The sequence below is a fragment of the Tetrao urogallus genome, assembly GCF_951394365.1.
Source record: "Tetrao urogallus genome assembly, chromosome: 14".
In the NCBI taxonomy this organism is placed as follows: domain Eukaryota; kingdom Metazoa; phylum Chordata; class Aves; order Galliformes; family Phasianidae; genus Tetrao; species Tetrao urogallus.
This window is the reverse complement of record NC_136827.1, coordinates 17,595,829-17,618,375: the sequence shown is the minus strand read 5'-3', so window position 1 is coordinate 17,618,375 and position 22,547 is coordinate 17,595,829. Positions and strand designations below refer to the sequence as shown.

Genomic DNA, 22,547 nt, shown 5'->3' with positions numbered 1-22,547 from the left:
CTGCCCTGAAACCTCCCGCTGCTCCCCGCCGGGCCGCACCACCGCTCGACCAAGGCCAGCCCTGAGCCGCCCGAGCCCTGCAGGAGCGGCGTCCGCCGTCGCGCCGGGAATCAGCGCCCTACCCGCACAGCCGCCGCGTCCGGACCCTGCCGGGAGTCACCCTCCCCTCCCGCGGGTAGCGAAGGGCCGCCCCGCCCCGCGCGTGAGCTGAGCTGCTTCGCGGCGGTGCCCGATAAGGGCCGGGCGGGGCCAGAGGCACCGCTTTAGAGATGCGGCGCTACCGCCTCGGCTCCGCTGGAAGGACGATCGCGGTGGCCCCTTTGTATCTAAAGGCCCCACAACCTTTGTGGGGCGGCGTGGTTGGGCTGCCCTGAGCTTCGTAATCCGGTAGCACCAGAAGGAAGGTCTCGGTGCTTTGCTTCCAGAGCCAGAAAAAAGTCTGAACTTTTCTTTCTGCTCCATAAATACATGTTCCCACATTTGGAAACTGACTGCTGGCCATATCCATTTCACATTATATTGATGTTATAACCCTTTAAATCAATAAAAGTAAAAGGACAAAAATGAGGGAACAAAGAAAAAAAAAAAGTTTGAGGGTGGAGAGGCAGTAATGTTAAAATCCATACAGATACTGACTCAGATGCACATGGAGGGACTGCCAGAGTGTCTTGAGCAATCAGGGAAATGCTACAGAGGGAAACACGGAGTCACCAGAACATAAAAACCCTCACGCATCACAGCAGTGGCCAGCTGCACAAACACTGAGCAGTGATGCATGCAATGCCAGCTGTCACAGTACACCTTTCAGGAAGCATAATTTTTGCTCCATCCAGAGCACTTGACCAAAGCCAGTCTTCTCAGAGCACATCCCTGTCCTGCCCGTAGTCTTTTAGCCAGTGAACTGACTCTTGTCCAACAAACAAGATTCTCCCCTTCCTCATGCCATCCATGGGACAAACAGTTCACATAGATAAGGGCCGCCATCAAGAGAGACCCAAACAAGCTCAAAAGGCAGACTGGGATAAGCCTAATGAAGTTCAGTAAAGCCAAGTGCAAGGTGTAGCACTAGGGTCAGGGCAATCCCAGATACATATACAGACTGGGAGAAGAACTCACTGACAGCAGCTCTGGCTGAGAATTTAGGGACTTGCAGCCCAGAAGGCCAACAATATCCAGGGCTGCATCATAAGAGGGGTGGCAGCAGAGCAAGGGAGGGGATCGTCCCTATCTTCTCTGCCCTCGTGAGGCCCCACACAGAGTACTGCGTCCAGGTCAGGGGCCCCCAGCACAAGAAAGATGTGGAGCTGTCAGAGAGTCCAATAGGAGGGGCACAAAGATGATCTGAGGGCTGGAGCACTGCTCCTAAGACAGACTGAAGGAGTTTGGCTTGTTCAGCCTGGAGAAGGCTCCAGGGACACCTCACTGTGGCCTTCCAGTACTTAGAGGGAGATTTACAAACAGGAGGGAGACTGACTTTTTATCCAAATCTGGTAGCGATAGGACAAGGTACAAATGCACACAAAAAATGCTCACACAGTATTGAGTGAAACAGCCTGACAGCCCACATGGGCACTGTGGAGCTACAGTGTAGAGCTGCTATGCTTGTATATTGCAGCTAGTAATCGCAGCTACTTGTTTTGTTGCACGGCTTGACCCTTAAGACACTTCACTCTCAAAAGATAGTTCCACATTAATTTATCAGTTCTCATGTAACAAAATCCATCTGAGAGCAACAGAGTCTGAAGATTGTGCTCACTAGGAAAAGAAAATCACCTTTTATGCACATCCTCTGGAGATAGTAGATAAACATGGTACTGTTCCCCTTGGTATTTTCCAGGTAGCCCTCTTGGGCCCCTCTGGGCTGAGGTGATTGTCAGGTAAGCCTCCCCTGCCATGCACCCAGCAAGGCTCAGGGCTTCTATGCGCGTGTGGGGAAGGGACCCACCAGGTGGCACTCCTGCAGCACCACTGAGGACCATATTCAATATCTGGTGCAGCCAACTGCTATTGCAGCATATCCCCACCCCAAGAGAAAAGGAAATAAAGACAGCTCTTTCCTGAAGGATGGCATAAACAGAAATTTCAGAGTGAAGCAGAAAATCTAGTGTTCCTAAGCTGCCTTCGGGCTGCATGATGGGATCTTCTCCCCAAGGGCTTTAGCTGGGCTACAGGCTCCAGCACTAAGGCCCAGGTGTGCACCTCCATCAAGCAGACTTACTGTGGTACTCCTTTGTTCTACTCCCCGGTATCTGTCCTCTCCCATTATGTGACCTCCCAGTGAACAGGGCCCTAGAGATCTAGCTGGAGTCTAGAGATCCAGCTGTACAAGAGGTGCATGAGCATATCTGTGATGGCGCCTCAGCCATTGACACAGCTTCCTTTCAGCATGGCTTTCTTTAAAAAGAAAGAAAGAAAGAAAAAAAGTGTCTATATGTTACTACTAAAAAAAATAAGAGGGACAGCTTTACTCCTTTCGCTTGCATGCAGAATCTCACCTTAACTTCTCACTTACTAGCCAAACAGATTTAGTGTTAAGGGACCATGTTGCATATGGAACATGCATTTACATTTATGCTGACTGACCTTCACCTCTATGTAGAAACCATAAAGCACCTGTGAATAGTGTATGGTGAGATATCTTCCTAGGCTGCTGACATCATCTTGCTGATAGTTTTTAAGGCAAGCAAATCCTTAATCTCTCCTTAAAAAGGAGAGAAAGGAGGGAAGATGTAAAGGAGAGGGTTTTTTGAGGGCAAAGACAGAAACTGGAAATCCCAGAAACCTTGTTGCCAAGGTCAGAACAGGTAGAGACATCTGGACACAGAAGCTTTGCTGTAGTCCAAAGTCCTACCATGTGGGAGTGGCTCATACCTAGGTCTTTCCTGGTAGACTCTATAGTACCTAATGCCGTTGATAAGATGTAAAGTAAACATTAGACCCTGTGCAGCTGCCCTGCCATGTTCCCATTTGTTTTACAAGCAAAGAGGAGAAAAGCTGCAGGAGTACTGAAAATAAAGCCCTGCTACAAGTCACAGGAAACTGCCACCTCCAGAACTGCCTTCCACAGTGCTGAAGGTGATGGAGGTGGCAGCAGAGTGCTGATCAGTGATCTTTCCTAGTAGGGTGCCTGGGAGTCCTCTGTCTCATAGGTTGATGCAAATGGAAATCCAGACAATTTTCTCATGGAAAACAGAAGTAGGGCTGCTAAGGAATCAAGGGAAAATAATTTAATACATGCTCTGTCACTTGTTTCTTCTCATCTGTTTAAGTAGCTTGTCAACCTACACAAACAGTAAAATAATGTTTTAGATCCCATTATTTTTCTGTAACAATATTTAATATAACACGTACCTCTGAACAGCTGCTACCCTTAAGGCACTACAGTACCTTCTCAGCTCTGTCTTGCCATTGCCACATCCATAGTTCTGCATGTTAATTTAGCATTACTTGAGAGAAAGAGAATGCAAGCAGCTGCTCTGACATTATGTGGCATGGATATATCAAAATCAGAAAAACAAGCCAGCATTTGTAGATCTCACAGTGCATCATTTAGATAACTTTGAATCAAAATCTAGTGGAATGCATTATTAAAGTTAATTGTTTTATGTTCTTATCTCTGGGGAAAAAAGGAAACCTAAGGTAGTATAACAATACTCTCAGAAGGAGCTCCTTTGCTCTCTTGAAAAAAATTTTAGCTTTCCTCTTACAAGCAAGTTTTCATAAGAACTGCTCATTACTTGGGTAGCTCTAGAATCCGTCACTTAAGCACATGCACTCTAACCACTGCCATGACTAGTTGGTGGGAAGGCCCTCATAGAGTCTTTAGTCCAACATCTATTTAACGCAGTACTATCATCAACACAAAAGCGAGTTGCTACAGCTTTACCTACAAGTTTTGAAAACATTTAAGGATACAGTGCATCTCCAACACATCTGCAGATAACCCATTCCAGCACTGCACCAAATTCATTTTTGCAAAAAAAAAAAAAAAAAAAAAAAAAAACCACAAAACAGTCTCAAGCAAGTCAAAAGCCTATGGGTGACAGAGACTGAGGCAGCAAAGGAAGTTTTATCATTGGTATCTACAACAGGCCACCAGGTCAGTCAGAGCCTGTCAGGGAGGCTTCCTACCTCCAACTGCACAAGGCACCACAATCACAAGTGCTCGTCCTGCTAGAGGGCTTCAACCACCCTGAGATCTGCTGGAACAGTAGCGCAGCAAGCTGCAAGCAATCCAGGAGGCTCCTGGAATACAGGAGGATAACTACCTGATGACAGCAGCATTTGGGGGGATGCAACACTGGACCTGTTGCTCACAAATGCAAATGAGCTGAGTGATGACATCAGTATTGGAGGCTGCCTAGGCTGTAGCAACTATACTTTGTTTGAGTTCATGCTTTGAAAGGACATGAGACAGGTGAAGAGTAAAACTAGGAAGCTAAACTTTAGGAAAGCTAACTTGCAGCTCATCAGGGAGTTAATCAACAAAGCACACTGGGAAGCTGTCCTCACGGCAAGGGTTTGGAGCAGAGACGGCAGATTCTTAAGGAGGCTTTTCTCAGAGCACAAGAGCTCTCCATCCCCAGGTGTAGCAAGTCAGGAAAGGCAGGCAAGAGACCAGCATGTCTGAACTGGGACCTGCTGGGCAAACTAAAGAGTAAGAAGAAAATTCACAGTCAGGGAAAACAACAGGTATTAGAGAAAGAATATAAGGAAGCAGCTGTGCTGTGTAGGGATGGAGTCAGGAATGTCAAGGCCCAGCTTGAACTGAACTTGGCAAGGAATGCCAGAAAGAACAAAGGCTTCTACAAGTACCTCAACCAGGAAAGTCCAGGAGAGAATACCCCACCTAATAAGTGACACAGACAAGCTGGTAATAACAGACAAGATGAAAGTTGAGGTACTTAACAGCTTTTTGCCTCCAACTTCCCTGATAACTGCTCACCACACAGCTCTCAAGTATTGGGTTTAGTAAGAAAGGATCAGGGAAGCAAAGTCCCTCCCACTGCAAACAAAGATCAGGTTTGTGACCACCTGAGAAAACTGAACATCCAGAAGTCTATGAGTCCCAATGAGAAGCATCCCAGAACATGGAAGAAGTTGGCTGATATAGATGCCAAGCCACTCTCTCTATTATTTGAGAAGTTGTGACAATCAGGTGAAGACCCCAGTAGCCAGAAAAAGGAAACCTCACATCTAATTTTAAGAAGGGCATGAAAGAACAATCCTAGGAACTACCCACCAGTCAGTCTCACCTCTATGCCAGTGAACACTATGGAACAGACCCTCCATGAAACAATACTAAAGCACATAAAAGACAGGAAGACACCATGAGAGAACCACTATAGCTTTACTAAAAGCAAATCCTACTTAACCAAATGTAGTAATTAGACAGATCAAAACAAAAGGCACTACAACTGAGGTGCGATAACAGAAGGATCAGCACAATAGAAAGGTACTACAAAGAAAAGATCACTCACGCATATCAGAATCAGAAGATTCAAAGTTTGAAAGGAAAGATCCCCCAAAAGAAATCTTCAGAAAGAAGCCTTTCCCCAGTGGTAGCCAGCCCTTAAACGAGGTCTAAGAGAGGAGCAGCCAGGCTCCATCCCTTCCTGTCACACAGGTAAACTGCTGCACCTGTGCTCCCAGGGCTGACCGGTCCTTTATCAGGTGCTCCATCAGTGGTTCAGGCCACGACTCAGCAGTTACCGTACAACCAACCTGGTTGCCTTCTATGATGATGTCACTGCATCAACAGACGAGAAGAGCCACTGATGATTCTATGATTCCTGGCAAAAACAATTTTCACAGTATTCAGTCTGAATCACCCACATTACCAATTGAGGCTATGATCACTTCTTAAGTCATTTGCCCATTATCAACATGGGTTTGGCTTTGTCACTGTAGCAGAAATGCTGAGTCATGGTCTGAAACAGTGATTGGGCACCTGGTGGGAATTCAGGGTCAACCCAGGGGAGCTCAGGTGCATGCAATGTACCTGAGTGACCAAAAGGGGATGGATCCTGGCTCCACCCCTTCCCAGACTTCATTTAAGGGTTGGCCCTGGAAGTGAGGGTATGTTTTTCTGGAGGTCTTTGTTCATTTGGGGATTTCTAAAGGTAAGGTTTTTTGTACTTTGTTTTGTTTTTAATTTTATTTGAGTTTCATTTTGCTGTTCTTTTCAATGATGCTATAGCTTTATAGTTATCTTTGTAACTCACCTTCTTGTGATTGTAGGTGGGTAGTAAGCTCCCTTTTGCCAAGCAAATAACCCAGTTTACTTAACTTCTTTTTAATGTGTATGCTGCTTTCTTGGTAGCTCCCTCTGGATCCCTGCAAGTTCCTTTAGATCCCACTTGAACTCTGGGGTTAGGGAATTTCATACAGCATCCCGTGTGGTACAGAATGGGTTGTCTTGTTCAGGATCTGAGCATGCTCGTGTTTGTAGTAACCTCTAGGTCCTTTCTCTGAGGCTGCTTCTCAGCCAGTTGTTTCTTAGCTAGAACAGATTCATGGGGTAAGCTTTGCCCTGCTACAGTGTTCAGTCTCTCATTTTTTAAGTTCAAAGGATCTCTGTTAATGTAACTCTCGTGTTTCTTGTGGTCTCTCTGGGTTGAAGCTTTATTGTCCAGCTTACTAATTACTAGTCGTTCCCTTTAAATGATTATTATGATAGATTGCTTTTTCCTTTTTCCTTTTTTTCTATGACGACTCTTTTCAAGGGGAGTTATTTTACCTGAAGATGTAGTCTGTATGTTGGGTTACATGACTCTTTATCTATCCACACCTAAATGCTTCTGATATTCCTACTGGGAGTGATACTGAGGTTAAAATACAAGAGCAGATCTGAATGTTTTCTTTGTAGGAACATAAGAGTAAAATGATATGAGCTGTAAGTGGCCAAATACTACAGTACATAGGCAGAAAACTATAGGTAACTGCTTTGGCTGTCAAGACTCTGAACTGTCATCAACCATGAGCAGCCAGAGCTGTTTAGGGAACCAATAGTTAAGCTAGGAAATCAAAGAGGTTTTTGTTTGGCTTTCTGTGAATACAGGCACTAACTTCTGCAGGGCTGTTTGCTTTGGGTTAATATTTCTGTAGTGCACAGGTGTTACCTATGAGCTGTGAGTGCCTGCTGTCCATTACCAGTCTGGTAAAGAGCAGAGTGTGGCGCTGTAAATATTAGGCCAGGCAGAGAAGTGTTTGCTCAGCCTTTCTCTGTGCTGCCTCTTGCGGTAGTACTCCCACATGATAGTGCTCCTCACAAACCATCTGGCGTTCAGCTGTTGGAGTCTCAGCATCTTCTGTGAAGATCTGACTCAAAAAGCACTGCAGTGATCAAATCTTGCAAAATGCAGTGAAATCACTAGTGTGCATATTCAGAAGATTAGCACTACACAAAATAGGATACACTAAGCACTTCAGTGTGGGAATACAAAACAAGCTATTCAGAGCAGTAGCTGCGGAGCAAGATAAAGTGTGAGAACCAAGCATCCCTCTAGAAGAAGAGAAAGCAAAAGGAACGGCTCATGGCTCTGATTGGATAAGTGCCCACATCCACGGTTAAGGAGTGTGCTCTGATATGTAAAGGTGGATAGAAAAGTTGTAAGAGGGGATGGGAAAGCTAAAAAAGGAAACTTCTGAATGTATATAAGTCATGTGAGAACTTATAATAAAAGACCTGGATCATTCACATCTGAGTCTATGCATCAGACACTGCACTTCAGAACATAGAACGAACAAAATACTTCAGTCAGTCTCACTGTTCATTGGTAGTGGCAGTTCCAGATGCAGAGAAGAAATGGCTAGCACATCACTGAAACACTGCTGCATGTTCTAGTACAGTGCTAGATAGTCATTTCAGGAGGAAACTAAGAATTTGTGCTCTTGATTTATTCAAAAGGGCTCCCCAGTAAAGAAAAGACAGGTCCATTGCTGTTGATTTGAGCAGATGAGGAATGTGAAACAATACCTCTTGCAGATACCCCAGGGATCTGCCAGCCAAAGAGAGGAACAACCAGTGAGCAAACGGCACCAGCATGATAAATGGATTATCTATTCCACACCTAGTCTATGATTAGAATTAGCATAGATGTATCTAAACTTGCAAGATGAGCTCTTGTGCTGTGCCTAGTTCTTCATAAGCTGAAAGCAAAATGAATAAGATGAACTGAGATCTTTTCAGTGAGTTTCAAGGAACATCACAAAAGTCTGGCCGGATTTTTCTCAGCTAAAATGTGGAGAAGCATGGAAACTGAGCTGTACAGCTATTGCAATGACCAGATGTTCATCAGGGCTACCCTGCTCAATTTAAATTATGTGATCATTGCCATCAGGACCCTCATCAAAGTTATTGTTGCTTCAGGAAGTGCAACAAAAGGCCTTTGTACATGCTCTGGTCTTGACTTTCTATAAGTTTATGAACTGTTCAACACAAAAGCAACAGGAAAGCAAGCTGTATGTCGTCATCAGCCACCCTCACAACTAAGTACATGAAGGCGTAGCACAAAAGGCTGTTTTAATTCTCCTCTTCCAATCCAATACTGAGCCAGGTGGATTGGAAAAGCTGAAACATTCCAGTTTTCAGAGTTGCTGTCTGTAGAGAGAAGAAAGCAAATGCAGTATTAGACAAAGACAATACAGATGCGCTATAAAAAGTCTTTGGGTTAATCACATGTGGTACACACAGCCTCACAGGTAGCACGTGGGCAAGCACTCAGAGTAGACACTTGGAACTCTAAGATCAACAGCTAGTCAAATATCCCCCTTTACTCCAAAGCGTGTTGGAGCTTTGAAGATGTAACAAAATTATGTGTATGCCAGTAAGCACCTGTTATATTGAAGTAAAAAGCAAATAGACACTTCAGAGAAAAGCAGTTGTGTCCAAAATCCTTAGCTTTTATGGTGAACTCTTATCAGGGATTCATGGAATGACTTTGGAGTAGACATCCCTCTATGTCCCAGTTTAGCAATCTGTTAACAGCATATTGATTTCTCATTAGTAATTTAACAGTAAACCAACTTCAATAATGTCTTTTTTTCTATGAAGTTGTAGGTACTAAGATCTATTTTTATAGAGTTCATTTATGCTAATCCATTTATTCTAATTGCTGCCACCAAAATATTAGGGAAGTCATTACTACTTCTTATCAGTAAGTCATTTGGGTCATAGAAAAATGCAGCTGTGATACTGTGTGTTCATGTGAATATAGGAAATAACTTTATTTCTATTGGGGTGGTTTGATATGTCCTCTGCACAAGGTTTGGTGCTAATATTTTCCATTAGAGGCTGTTGGATTGTAATCTGCACTGCAAAGACCAGAGCGTCCTCCACACTCATGAATGATAAAACAAAAATGAGAAGCAAAGTAAGGCTGTATTCCAGAGGGAAGGTGAGGTGGTGAGGAGAGGAAATTCAGTATGTATTAGTTTTGCTGCCTGTATTGTACCAGGGTAGTGAGAGAGTTCCTGACTGCTGTAAAAGCAGTTGCTCTCTTTGGCTGATGATTTTGAGTGTAACAATCAAAACCACACAACATCCCTGAGGATGAAATAATGATGAAATGGGCAATGCAAATCTGATGCCCAATCAGCTTGTACGTAGCTGTCCTCTTTAGTCTCAATGCGCGTCAGGAAGGGCGTAATTTACCTTTGACAATAAAAGCTGAGGAAATGGTTTTCTCCTGCAGTCAGAAGTCTATCTTCCTGGGATTGGGGCTCAGAAGAAGGGGAGCGCAGCTTTTTATTATAACACTGGCTCTGGTTGAAAAGTAACTGAGTGCCTACTTGACCATGACATTACTGAATGTTTCCTTCAGCTCTTTTGGCATAACATCCAATCACAAATATACGTGCAGTGATTACACCCTCCAACTAGTTGCTGGGGTGCAAATGCTCTCTAGACTATGAAAAGTGTGACTGCACAGCTCTGAACTCAAAGAATTCACAAGCAAATCGGCTTCCTTGATGAATTTGAGCACGTTTGTTCCTCAGGATCCCATATGTAAATAGTAGCAGTTATCTCTAGAGCTTATGTTTGAGAGTACCTGAGTGATGGTAAAGCAGTGCTTACTGCAGGAGGCATTGACTAGATCATAGAATCACCAAGGTTGGAAAAGACCTAAAAGATCATCCAGTCCAACCGTTCACCTATCACCAATAGCTCCCACTAAACCATGTCCCTCAACACAACATCCAGTCTTTCCTTGAACACCCCCAGGGTCGGTGACTCCACCACCTCCCTGGGCATCCATTCCAGTGCCTGACCACCCTTTCTGAAAAGTAATACTTCCTCATGTCCAGCCTGAAGCTCCCCTGCCGTAGCTTGAAACCATTCCCTCTGGTCCTAGATGTTAAGAACAAATCCATGAGGACAAGAAGGAAAGGAACGAGGTGACCAATTTCTGCATATGTTTAACTCCCATACAACCCTGAAACTACGCACAGGATTAACACTTTCATTTTGGGCAAGATATTGACGAAGATCTGAGAAGAACTTACTTCCTATATTCCACAGCCATGTCTGTTTCATTACAGGACTTGATGACCTCACTTACAGTCCAGCCAAGACCTGTGTGAAACCAAAAAGAGTAAAATAGATAACAAGACATGGAACTGAGGCTAAATGCTGAGGAAATCAGATCAGCATTAATCACAGTTTCTACAGCTGCTTAAGAAGGTCAAAGGCCCAGACCTGGCAGGGAATCAGGGAGAGACTGATTTGTGAGATGTTAAACATTACGCTAGTAGATGGTTCCCATAGGTCAGAGTTAACCTATAAAACTACAAATGGAAAGAGTGATGGCGGCACTACTTGTGAGAGGCTGGTAATTATCCAACTTTCTGAGATGCGTAATGAGGTTAAAGTGCTGCTCTGTATGTGTGCATGGGGAAGAACAAACAAATAACCTCATGTCACGGGTCCCAGGCAAAAATACACGTGAGCAATCAGAAGTCAAGAAAAGGATGTTTTCATCACAGTAGGTTGGTGTGCTGGCTAGTGAAGTGGTCAGCACTTCATCAGACATCAAGCAACAGTTCCTCTGCTTGGCTACTCATCAAGGCAGCCTGAAAGCACTGCTGCAGCAAATGCATTTAATATGGAGGGAAAATATTTCCTTGTCCATTTTTATCCACTATAAAGAATAACTCAGAACTGAGTTAATCAATTACTTCTGTGGGATTTAGATGAAGATTTATAATCACAAGATCAGAAAAGTGGCCTGGAAAGGACTGTTAAAGATTCTCGCATCTGTCCTCTGGTACCCAGTTAGACTGACCTGATGAAAGCTGTTCTTAAAGATCCCCAGTACTGATGAGCTCTTCTTTTCTCTCTTCCCTACAAAACTTGTTGTTCTGTTACAGAAGAAATCATGTTGGTTCTTGGCTAATCCACTTTGGAGACTAATGGAGCCTGTTGTTTTTTCCCCCACATGCTAGCAGAATTTTCCCAGAGCTTGATGGTAAGATTAATGATTTATATTAATTCCTTTTTCAAGGTACAAAGATGCTTCTCCTGTGAGATGCTTTACATCAGTTTCCTGAATTTACTGGAATACGTCTTTGTTTAGAAGAAGCAAAAAACAGTGTAAAAGAAACAACAGACTAAAGATCACAGGCTGGTAATCACTATCATCCCAATTACCCTTTACATTCATATCTTCACAAAGTTATACCTGCTGCTACAAGTCGGTCTAGCAGAGCTCCCCCTCCTGTGACTGTTGTCTTCAACAGGACTGAGAGTAACACTGGCCACAAACCTCCTGAAGCATTTGTACTCCTGCACGGATGGATGTCTGTGCTGCTATAACCTCACACCTTTTTATAAGTAAGTCTCCTTCTCCAAGTCTTTCTTCCATCCTCCCTGAACGATGACTGAAGCAATTCTCCTCAAAGTTAAAAAGGCTGCATTCCCTCCACTGTTTGCCTTAAGTTCCCCCAACCATTAGACTTCAGTAAGGGCTTTAAGAATGGTGCGAACACTTTCTCTCCTCGAACAAGAAGTGAGAGCCTCCAGTGTTTGTGGATAACTTCTTCACAACTGGAAGAATTCTCTCACAACAGTAAGCAGAAGGACAAATCTTTTTCAAAACCCAGGAACAGGAAAGCAGCATTGAATTGGACTGTGAATGCTTAATGTGTTTGCACAGTTATTACTCTTCCTGTTGGGCTTTTTGGACAGATGGAGTTGGTCTCTCTTGTACAAACAACCGTTCTGCCAAAAGTTCACCTTATTTTCATACATTAATGTATGTGTACATGTTAGACTATTACTTTTTTCACATTGGTTAATTTGATCTTGGTATGGAAACTAAAAAGAAGGATTTGTTCAAAAAGAGACATGGCTGCCTAAATGTTGAGTAGGCTCCCAGAGGTGTCCTGCTCAACAGGACACAATGAAACAGCTCAACAGAAGCCAAGCCCACAACTGTGAGATTCTGAAGAAAGAACTTTCACAACAAAGCCGACGGGAAGGAGGCAAAAGCTCGCACCATCTCTTCGGCAGGCGATAGAAGCATCGAGGGAATCAAGAACTAGCCAGCACCTGTCCCCTCCGAAGCCATTTCCTCCGATTAACGTTCGATTTCTTTTAACAAAGCAGCCTCACGTGAGCGCTCCTCGCAGAGAGGAGCATCCCCAGCCTTGCCCTCAGGTAGGACGTCAATAACCGAACCAAAAAAAGAAATTTTTACGTAAAGCCGTTCCAAAGCGCCCCTTCTAACACACTCGCCAGGGCGCGCGCTCCCTCACCGCTGGCACCGCGGGGGTTCATCCGCGCCGCTCACCACCCCAACCCCGCCGGCTGTGGAGGCGGGCCGTGCGGCGGGGCGGTGCTCGCCGTTTGCACCTCGACGGGGCGGCGGCCGCTCACACGCCGGCGGGCAGCGTTCGGGATGTGAGCGGCGGCTCCGGCGCCGAGCTGCAGCATGTGGCCGGCCCTGCTCCTGGGGCTGCTCCTCTCCCGAGCCGGTAACGAACAGCACGGGGCGGCGGGCGGGAGAGCGCGGCGGGAAGAGCCTCGCGGCGGCGCGTGCCCGTCCCGGTCCCGGCGGGCGGCTAGAAGCTGCGGGTGGCCGGCCCGGCCCGGCCCGAGCAGCTGCTGGTGCTCGGCAGGAGAGGCGCGCGGGGCGACGTTTCGGCGCCCCTCGTGCCCCGTCCGGAGGTTGGGTTGTGCGGAGCTCGGGGTGCGTCCCGGACTCATTGCTCCCGTCCGCTCTCGGCAGCCGCTCCGCTGCGAAGGAAGAACCATATTTCAAAGCAGGAAAGGCGCGCTGCTGCTTTGACCTGCGCTGCGAATTGCGAGTGTCGATGTGACCAAACTGGCTGGATGCTCTGCGGGAGGGATTTTAATTTCTTCGAGGTAAAGCTCGCGGAGGTAAAGGAGGGCGGTTTGTTCCTCTCGCTCGCGGCAGGGAGGGACCGATGTCAGGAGCTGATCCCTCAGCGCGGCGTAAAGACAGCGTCCCTTTCGGGCATAAAGACAGCATCAGTTCTAGCTCTCGGAGGAGATGCGGGACCGGAGATATCTTTGCTAAATGTTGTTGTTTGTTTTTTTTTTTAACCCATCTTCCATGCACTCCCCCTCTGAATCGCTCCAGGCTGATATTCTGATGAGGCTCGGTTTGCAAACACCAATCCAGAAAGCTCCTGCAAAGATGCAACTGTTTGTCTTACGCTGTGCTCCGGTATTGCCAAGTCACAAGATCTGGAGGGGAGAAACGATTCCCCTTTTGCATTCATCTCTCGTGCAGTCTTCATGGTTGCAGTGGCAAAAAATACAAGTATTAAAAGAAGTTTCAAAAGCACCCGACCCTACCTATGAGATGTCAGTGCTTGACATTAAAAAAAAAAATGCGACTGCTCAATATCATGACTCTGATAAAGATGAGCTATTGCACTGAGACCTCAGTAGCATTTGCAGCCACATGACTACAATGGATTTCCCACAATTTTCCATTGCCCAAAAACTGGTGCTTGTTTTAAATCTATTCTTAATAAATAAAAAGTTTCCCTTCTGTAATTGTCCTCTCTTACACAGTGTGGATGACAAGGGGTACTAAGATAATGATAACATTAATCGTAATTTCATAGGTATATGACAGGGCGTGGATTCAAAAGTGAGAATAGATGGGCATTATATTAACTATCACTTTATTTTTTTAAGGTGTAAATAATCATTGTTTGTGAAGTGATTATTATAACTTTGTTTTTCATTTAGCTAAAGGGGCTCTGATGCACATGCACATTCAGTGCTTTCTGCAACCTAGACCAGAGAGCTTTCTAGTACAGTACTGGATATTTTACCTGATTATCTGGTATTATAAGTAGTAAGAGGACTCTTTTTTTTTTTTTCAATGAAACTTTATATGCTAGGGCTTCAGGCTGCATAGCTGTTAAATTCTGTTAGTTAAGGAGGACTGCTTTTCTGCTTTGATGCTTCCAGAAGCTTCACCCAAAACATCTGGTGGGCCTGTGGTAGAAACAGAGCCCATCCACTTCACACTCAGCTCTGCCCTACCCTGTCAATTATGATACGGTTGTAAAGGATTGAAAATGTCACTTCAAGCCAAGGTGAATTTTGAGCAGTGCTCATAGCAGTGTGTCCTGTCTTTTCATGAACTTACTACGGCAGCTACTGCGGCCGCTGAGGGCAGTGGCACTCTGCTCTGGCCTTGTGAGGTCTGTCAGTTTGCTCAGCTTAGAATTCCAAAACCTTGGAGGTAGCAGAATCATAGAATCATTTAAGCTGGAAAATTGCTACTGGAACTTTGCACTGTTTGCAGCCTTACAGAATGTAATCACACCTCATGTGTTCGTTAATGTTGTTCCAAGATGGAATGTCTAACTAAAACCAACTGTGCTGGTACAAAGCATTTCTGGTGAGAGATTTGTCTTCCTTTCAGGGAGCTTACCAACTCATGTAGTCTTTACGTAACAGCCAGATGAACAACAAAGAAGTTGTTAGGAAAGCCAAGAAATATAAATGAATGGGATGGAGACACGTAAGGCAGCATTACTGGATTGAAGGCAGAATAGGAAGTTTGAGAATCAGACTAGTGTAGAATTATATGGCAAATAAATGGATAAAGCCAGTAGAATTGAAGGGAGTGAGAAAACAAATCAGACAGTGAAGACAGTATACCAGATAATAAAAGCTGCACAGAGATTTTTTATTTTAGTCTTCAGTGAAGACAGACAGAAATAGTACTACAGTATATGCTGAACAAAAGAATGACAGATGAGATCACGCATCCAGAAAGCACTGAAGGTAGATGCTAGGTATGCAGTTTTGTCCTGAAAGGAGTAAACATACTACTAGCCTATGTGTAAATTCTGTTAGCAGTTCTTATTCCAAGTCTTTGCAAGGCCAAGTTGGGTGGAGCTTTGAACAACCTGGTCTAGTGGAAGGTATCTAAGCCTGTGGCATAGAAGTTGGACCCAGATGATCTTTAATGTCTCTTCTAGCCCAAACCATTCCGTGACGCACTGTGCTCGTAGCGTAAACACAGATCCATATACTACAGAAATGAAGATTATATACTGAGTTGTGTTTAATATGAAAGGTGTCTTCTATTATGCAAAAAAAGTATAGTTGTTATTAAGTTTCCCAACTTAACAAATTAGTTGCTTTTACACCCTGCAAATGGCTTCCTCAGTGCAGCTCTTAATGACTGGCATATATGAGGGTTGCTTCAAAAGTCATGCCGCCTATTTGATGATGTTGGTCCACGACGTCAGAGGCAGATGTTGGCAGTATGGCCGCAGTGGATGAACTGTCCCACCAATAGTGCATTACATCTTGTTGCCATGTGACAGATGGCAGTAGAGGGGCAGTCTGACCAAATGGTCTCTGACATGGAAGCATATATGAAGCAAAGGTGTGGAATTGAGTTCCCTCATGTGGAAAACATTGCACCCAGTGACTTTAACTGATGCTTGCTGAATGTCAGCACAGTAAGGAGTGAGTGGTGCATTTCAGCAGTGGTGATAGTAGGGCACCTTCCCTGATGCAGACTTTTATGAGCACAACAAATAGGCTCTTGTTCATCACTGATGAAAATGCACAGCTAAAGGTGGTGACTGTGTTGAAAAATAGTGTTTTGTAGCTGAAAATTTGCTCTATCAAATAGTGTTATTGTGCTTTGTATCTTCGTAGTTGCAGCAGAAATAAATAGGAGTCATTACTTTCAGAGTGACCTGTGTCCTTAGCAACAGCAGCAGCACTGACTTACACCACAATGTGGTGTTAGTGCTGCTTATTGCACTAAGCTTCTTATTGCCCAGATAGGAGAGCTTCTTCAAAGAAGGCCTCAACAAAGCCAAAGTTTCCTTAGGGATTTACTGCTCTAGGAAAATAGAGAGCCACCCCTGATCCCAGCCAAGCTGAAAGAGTTAAAGGTGGTTTTAAAGAAAAGGGAGGGGATGTTATTAAACAAAATCATGTTGGAGATTTGTCATTAATCTTTTGTTCTCTCTTCCACACACTGATTAGTCATTCCTCTGTTTCTAAACGGAGAGTGCTCTTGCTCCATACTGCTCCAATATGAAAGACCCCAACCAGTGCTGCCCCTTGAGTTCTTACTGAGGATTCCTACAAAACAATGACAAGGTGCTTGTGTGGCATTTATCATGACTGAAATCCTTACAATCTTTTCCTTTCTTTACCAGGAGACTTCCTGGCTCTACCACGGAGTGATTGCATAGTAGCAGAACAGCTGTGCCTCTTAGACTCCAACTGCAATGCCACCTACAGGACTCTGGAAAACTGTGACCTTGCTAAGACACGCTTCGTCGCGCTGGATCATGATAGCAGGGTCAGATGTCTGAATGCAGAGCTGTACCTCGGGAACAGCTCTTTACTGCACTGCAAGTGCCATCGGCGCATGAAGAGACAGGAGCATTGCCTGCGCATTTTCTGGACTGTTCACTCCAGCATGACAGACGGTGAGATAAATAATACAAATTTAGAAGGTACCAGTAAGGCTCAACACTGCCCCTCCCACCTGAAAGCACTGGTGAAAGGCCGCTTCCCAATACTGAAGGTACCCCTTTGGTCTCCTGGTCATTACTGCTCTGTATGATTTGCATGGAAAACCAGTCTGGTTTGAGACTTGCCCCTCCAACACACCAGGGAGTCCGACAAACAAAGGTAGCAACTTTGAGACAATTACTTAACTGTAGTTCTATGTAAGTCACTTCAAAATGTTTACATCTGTCACTGAAAAGGGATATGAGTTTATTGTAATGGCATCCATGAGCAGCATTTTGCTTCTCTCCAGCTTTACTGGGATGCTTCTAATGGCCTGCCACCAGGAACTACCTGTCCTGCACAGCTCCTTAGCACTGAGGCTGACAAAAAGCTAATTTCAACATAGGCCAAATTCCAGCCAGAGGAAATCTAATGACAAAATGTAATGCTGGTGCTACACAGTCACATCTTTGCATCTCCAGCAGAACCATTCTTGGCATTTGGCTTTCAACAGAACAGAGCACCTCTCAATTCCAGCCTGAAGAAGTGCAAATAAGGAAAAAAAGGAAAAGGAAAAAAAAAAGCTGGCACATCTCTCATTGCATAAAATACCTTGTGTCTTGCCCAGGTTATTTCAATTTGGAAACCTCTCCCTATGAGAATCCAGCAATTGAAGAGCACTGGAAAACAGATTATAATGAACTGGCAGCTGTGGTATCAGGTAATAGCTTGTAACAGCTAAGTGATACAATTCTTTACCATTCTTAACTTTTCAGGGGCTAAAAATCATCAATAATAACGATTTGAGGTGATTGTCCTTTTAACCAGATAAATGCCTGCTCTGGATACCTGCCTGTATTTGCACTTAAATGTAATACAGTTACAGACCTAGGCCCATGAAAGAGGGAATAACTCACAATGACGTATTCTCTGAAAAAAAACATCCTAACATGAACCAATAAAACATGTGATTTTGTAACTAGCACCACTGTAATGTCTTACTACGAGCACATAGCAGGACTTCGTTCCCAATTTGTCCATCAAGTAAGGGTTACTCCTACATGAAGTTTCTTCTGGAGGTTTGCTTCTTTGTTTACAGATTTTTTTTTGCTTCATAGGCTCTCAGTTAGCAGGAGATGCAACAAACCCATGCCTGAAAGCAACTCATGTCTGTAATTTGAGCAAGAAGTGCGTTCGGCTGCGCACAGACTATGCCTCAATCTGCACCAGAGGGGCAGGAAGTGAGGACATGTGTGACCGTCGCAAATGCCATCGAGGGCTAAGAAATTTCTTCGAGAAAGTCCCTGAGGATTTCACTAGAAGGATCCTATTCTGTCCATGTCAGGATGAACTCTGTGGAGAACGGCGCCGGAAAACTATTGTTCCTGATTGCTCCTTTCAGTATAGCACCAAACCCAATTGCCTTTGGCTTCTGGACTCCTGCTTGGAAGACCATATCTGCAAGTAGGTCTGGCAGCAGCAGGCAGCGGTCACCAGAAGAGACATAGACACTGATAGTCTCATTTTCATTCCTACAGATCCCGACTTGCTGACTTCCAACAAAACTGCCAACCTGCAGATATGTCCCCAGATGGTTGCTCTCAGCACAACCATGCTGCATGCCTGCAGGCTTACATGGGGATGATTGGTAAGTGATGCCCAGAGGAACATCAAGGGTTACCTGCAGGCAACAAATTGTAGCCTCATTGTTATGCTAAGAGGGTCTGTCGTGCTTTGCTACGAGGGTGATAGTGCTAAGCATGCCAATGAACATGCCTTAGCCTAATGGATGCTGGTGCTTCCACTTGTTTCTGAGGTAAATGTAGCACAAAGAGAGCTCCTTTGTGGCATTTATCACTCTGCTTTGTCCCATCCTCTGCTGGCAAAGCAGCAGCACTTGCCTGGGACTCTTGCATTCCTGTTTGCATCACCAGCTGATGCAAAGTGCTCTAAATACCCATCCGCAGAGTCTCTGTCAACTTGTATGGATTAAGTTATTCTTGCTGCTGGAGCTGCATCACAGTCACAGCAGAATTCAGTTGTAAGATCGTAGTTAAAGCTGACATTCCCTTGTTGCTTGATGTTTATACTCATGCTGTTTTAACACTGTGTACGCACTGTCTTCTCAGAGCCAGTGAGAACAACAGTAACACAAAGCACTACCAGCTGATGAATGGAAGGTTGTCTTTAGTTACAGGTATTAACTGCCAAGTTGTTTTTACTTTTTCAGAGTGGCTCAAAGGAGCTACAGAATGCAGTAGTATCTCAGAAGCTGTAATTCTAGACTATATCTTCTGGTTTTCCAGATGTCTTTGCTGTTTTCATGCCAAATAAGCTCAGTGCTCTAATGGCACACTACAGGTGTGTAGCACTTGTTTGGAAAAAAAGCATTTGGCCACAGAGTGCTGCCAGCTACATGAGAGTTAGGAGAGCCATGTTTCAGCACTGCCTTTGAATCTGCAGATGCTTCACATCCTTCAGTCCAATGTTTGCACATAGTTCGGTTTATCAGTGTGCTTCATCAGATTGACTGAGTCAGGGGTAGCAATCTCCACCCTTTCTCACAGAGCAGCAGACTGCATGTAGGCTCACCAGATGTGGTCACCTTGCAGGGGCTCTGCAAGGTGACTTCTGAGTAATGGAAGGCTTTTGCCTCCAGGGCAGCATTGCCTTGAGGATAAGGGGACTCATCATGCTTCTTTCATTTGATGAAGTAAATCCTGATTCCCATTTCTGGGGGCTTGGGACAGGCACGCCTATGACACCCAACTACATCAGTAACTCCAGCGTGGAGGTCTCCCTGTGGTGTACCTGTGAAAGCAGTGGCAACCAGAAGGAGAAGTGTGACCAGATACTTGGAATGTTTGAGAACAACAAATGCCTTGGTAAGCAATATGTCGCAGAACTGGGGAAACAACTCAGCACGGGGAAGTTCAAAACCTGTTGATTTCAAGATCTTACGCTGCACTGCTCTAGCATACACTTCTGTCTTCTGCAGCATTTCCATGATCTCCTAACAAACCTCCAAGACTACCATGGATCTGCTTTTGAAAGTGTTTCTATATTTTTATTCAACACTTCTGTTCATCTCAAACACTAGGAAGCTATCTACAAACAGCATTCAAATGAAGCAGTTGCAAAAAAGCAATACTGTGGGGAGGTCAGACATGCTGTATCTATAGGTTGTTGAGTAGTTCCAGCAATGCCAGGGTTATGGTGTTTTGGTTTCCACTCTCAGTCCTTTCATAGTTTTATAGATCAGCTTGGGTTGGAAGGGACCTCAAAGATCATCTGCTGTGGGCAGGGTTGCCAATTGCTGGATGAAGCACTAGATCAGGTTGCCCAGGGCTCCATCTAACCTGGCCTTGAACATGTCCAGGGATGGGACATCCTCAACCTCTCTGGGCAGCCTGTTCCAGCACCTCACCGCCCTCTCAGTGAAAAACTTCCCCAACATCTAATGTAAATCTCCTCTCCTTTAGTTTAAAGCCATTTCCTCTTGTCCTGTCACTATCTACCTGTCTAAAAAAGTTGTTCTCCTTCCTGATTATAATCTTCCTTTACTGGAAGGCTGTAATGAGGTCTCCCTAGAGCCTTCTCTTCTCCAGACTGAACAAGTCAAGCTCTCTCAGCCCATCTTCATAGGAGAGGTGCTCCAGCCTGCTGATCGTCCTGTGCTCGTCTTTGGGCCTTATTTTGCCAAGACGAGTAGCTCCTGACACAGTCCTTGTCAGATTCAGCAGCATAGCAATTCCAAATATCAGGCTATGTCCAAATGTTTCCTGTGTGGAGCCAGGAGGTGGACTCAATGGTCCTTGTGGGTTCCTTCCAACTCAGTATATTCTATGATGTATATAATCTGAAGTTAGTATTTCTTTTATGCTCCTTAGCATATTAGCAACAGACTTAAGATTTAAATACTTTCTGTTTTGTAAAAGGTTCTGAAGTATATCAAACAAATCAACCATCTTTAGATAAAAGATTACTATTTAAATTACCTACTGCTGTACCAAAAAGCCTCACACAAGCACTATAGATACACCTATAACCTGAACATACCACCTGAGATACTACATACTACAAGAAAAGCACAATAAGACTCTCTCTTTGCTTCTGTTCGCAGAAAATGCTATTTGGTCTCAAATGCACCAGAAGCTGACAGGTCTGGAAAGACAGAAAGACTTATATTATTCAGCTTCCCTAAATTTCCAAGGAGACAGCGCCAGCACATCTCTTGCTTCGGAAATGTCCCAGGTATGCATTGTTTTGTTGCCTCCAGTATCAGGTCAAGTAGCCTAGAGACAGTAGTTCAAAAACCCTGTATCTGGAAATGTGTGATTTTGGACATCAAAGTGAGGGATGCCATGTGCATGCAAAAACACAGACTGCTTTGACTCAGATATTCCTTCCACAGACAAACAGAAATTGGAGGCCATGCTGCCTGGCTGCAGAAGTTTTCTACAGTCTCATATCAGTGTCCAGAGCTTGAGGCCCTTCTGCTATTCGTGTTTGAGCACAAATGGGACTAACTGGGATTCATTCCTCCTTTTCATTTCCTAGGTGGCTGAAGTGAAGACACAGCAAGACACCTCTGAACACAGCAGTTTGCCTATGGCCTCCTCTGTATATTCTGGAGCTGCTGTTTCTTGGCCATCTCTGTCTCTATTCCTTCCCCTGTTGCTGAGCCCACTTTAACTTGGCATAAGTGACATCTTTCCTTCCCGTATTATTAATCTTATCCCATATCCAGGCACCTCCCACTACTGATTTACCCTCAACAAACAAAAAGCCTCTGTAAAAGAGGAAGGGAACAGCCTTAGCCTATAACTGCGGTCACCGAAAACCTCTCCCTGATTTGTGCCCCCCTTTCCTCCAATCAGTGTGCTCTGAGATGCAGATTTGGTGCCCACCATTGCTTCTGCCACATTTAGCATTTTGAGTGACAGTCAGGCTTATATTCAACCACAGTATTTTAAAACAAGTCTGCATTCTGTTAGAACTTGCGTGGGGTTCTGTTTCTAACTAGAGGGATGCACATGACACTGTTTCCTACCACCCTACCTGTTGGAGCTCTTCCATAGGCATAGAGTACAACATACTTAAGTGTCAGGTCCTGCACTTTGGCCACAACAATCCCAGGTAACACTACAGGCCTGGGGCTGGAAGACTGCCTGGAAGAAATGGACCTGGGAGTGTTGATGGATGCTTGGCTAAACATGAGCCAGCAGTGTGCCCAGGCAGCCAAGAAGACCAATGGCATCCTGGCTAGTATAAGAAATATACTAGTATGCTAGTATAGCATTGCCAGCAGGGGCAGAGAAGTGATATGCCCTGTATTCAGCTCTGGTGAGGCTGCACCTTAGGTACTGTGTTCAGTTTTTGGCCATTCACTGCAGGAAAGACATCGAGGCCTTGGAGTGTGTCCAGAGGAGTACAGCCAAGCTGGTAAAATGTCTGGAGCACAAGCTTTGTGAGGAGCAGCTGAAGGAACTGAGATTGTTCAGTCTGGAAAAGAGAAGGCTCAGGGGAAATCTTATCGCCCTCTACAACTATCTGAAAGGAGGTTGTGGTG

The 22,547-nt window shown here is 44.7% G+C and overlaps 1 protein-coding gene across 1 annotated transcript; it reads left to right on the top strand.

Annotated features, from left to right (window-relative positions):
• Window positions 1-12,932: 12,932 nt before the first annotated feature.
• On the top strand, window positions 12,933-21,670 carry LOC306951753 (GDNF family receptor alpha-4-like; the record flags this gene model as incomplete). The annotated part of the gene is made up of 8 exons (XM_079542281.1): window positions 12,933-12,975; window positions 16,675-16,950; window positions 17,604-17,696; window positions 18,094-18,439; window positions 18,514-18,623; window positions 19,726-19,860; window positions 21,099-21,229; window positions 21,536-21,670. The coding sequence occupies 8 exons, from the start codon at window positions 12,933-12,935 to the stop codon at window positions 21,668-21,670; spliced, it is 1,269 nt and encodes a 422-aa protein (XP_079398407.1).
• Between the last annotated feature and the right edge of the window lie 877 nt (window positions 21,671-22,547).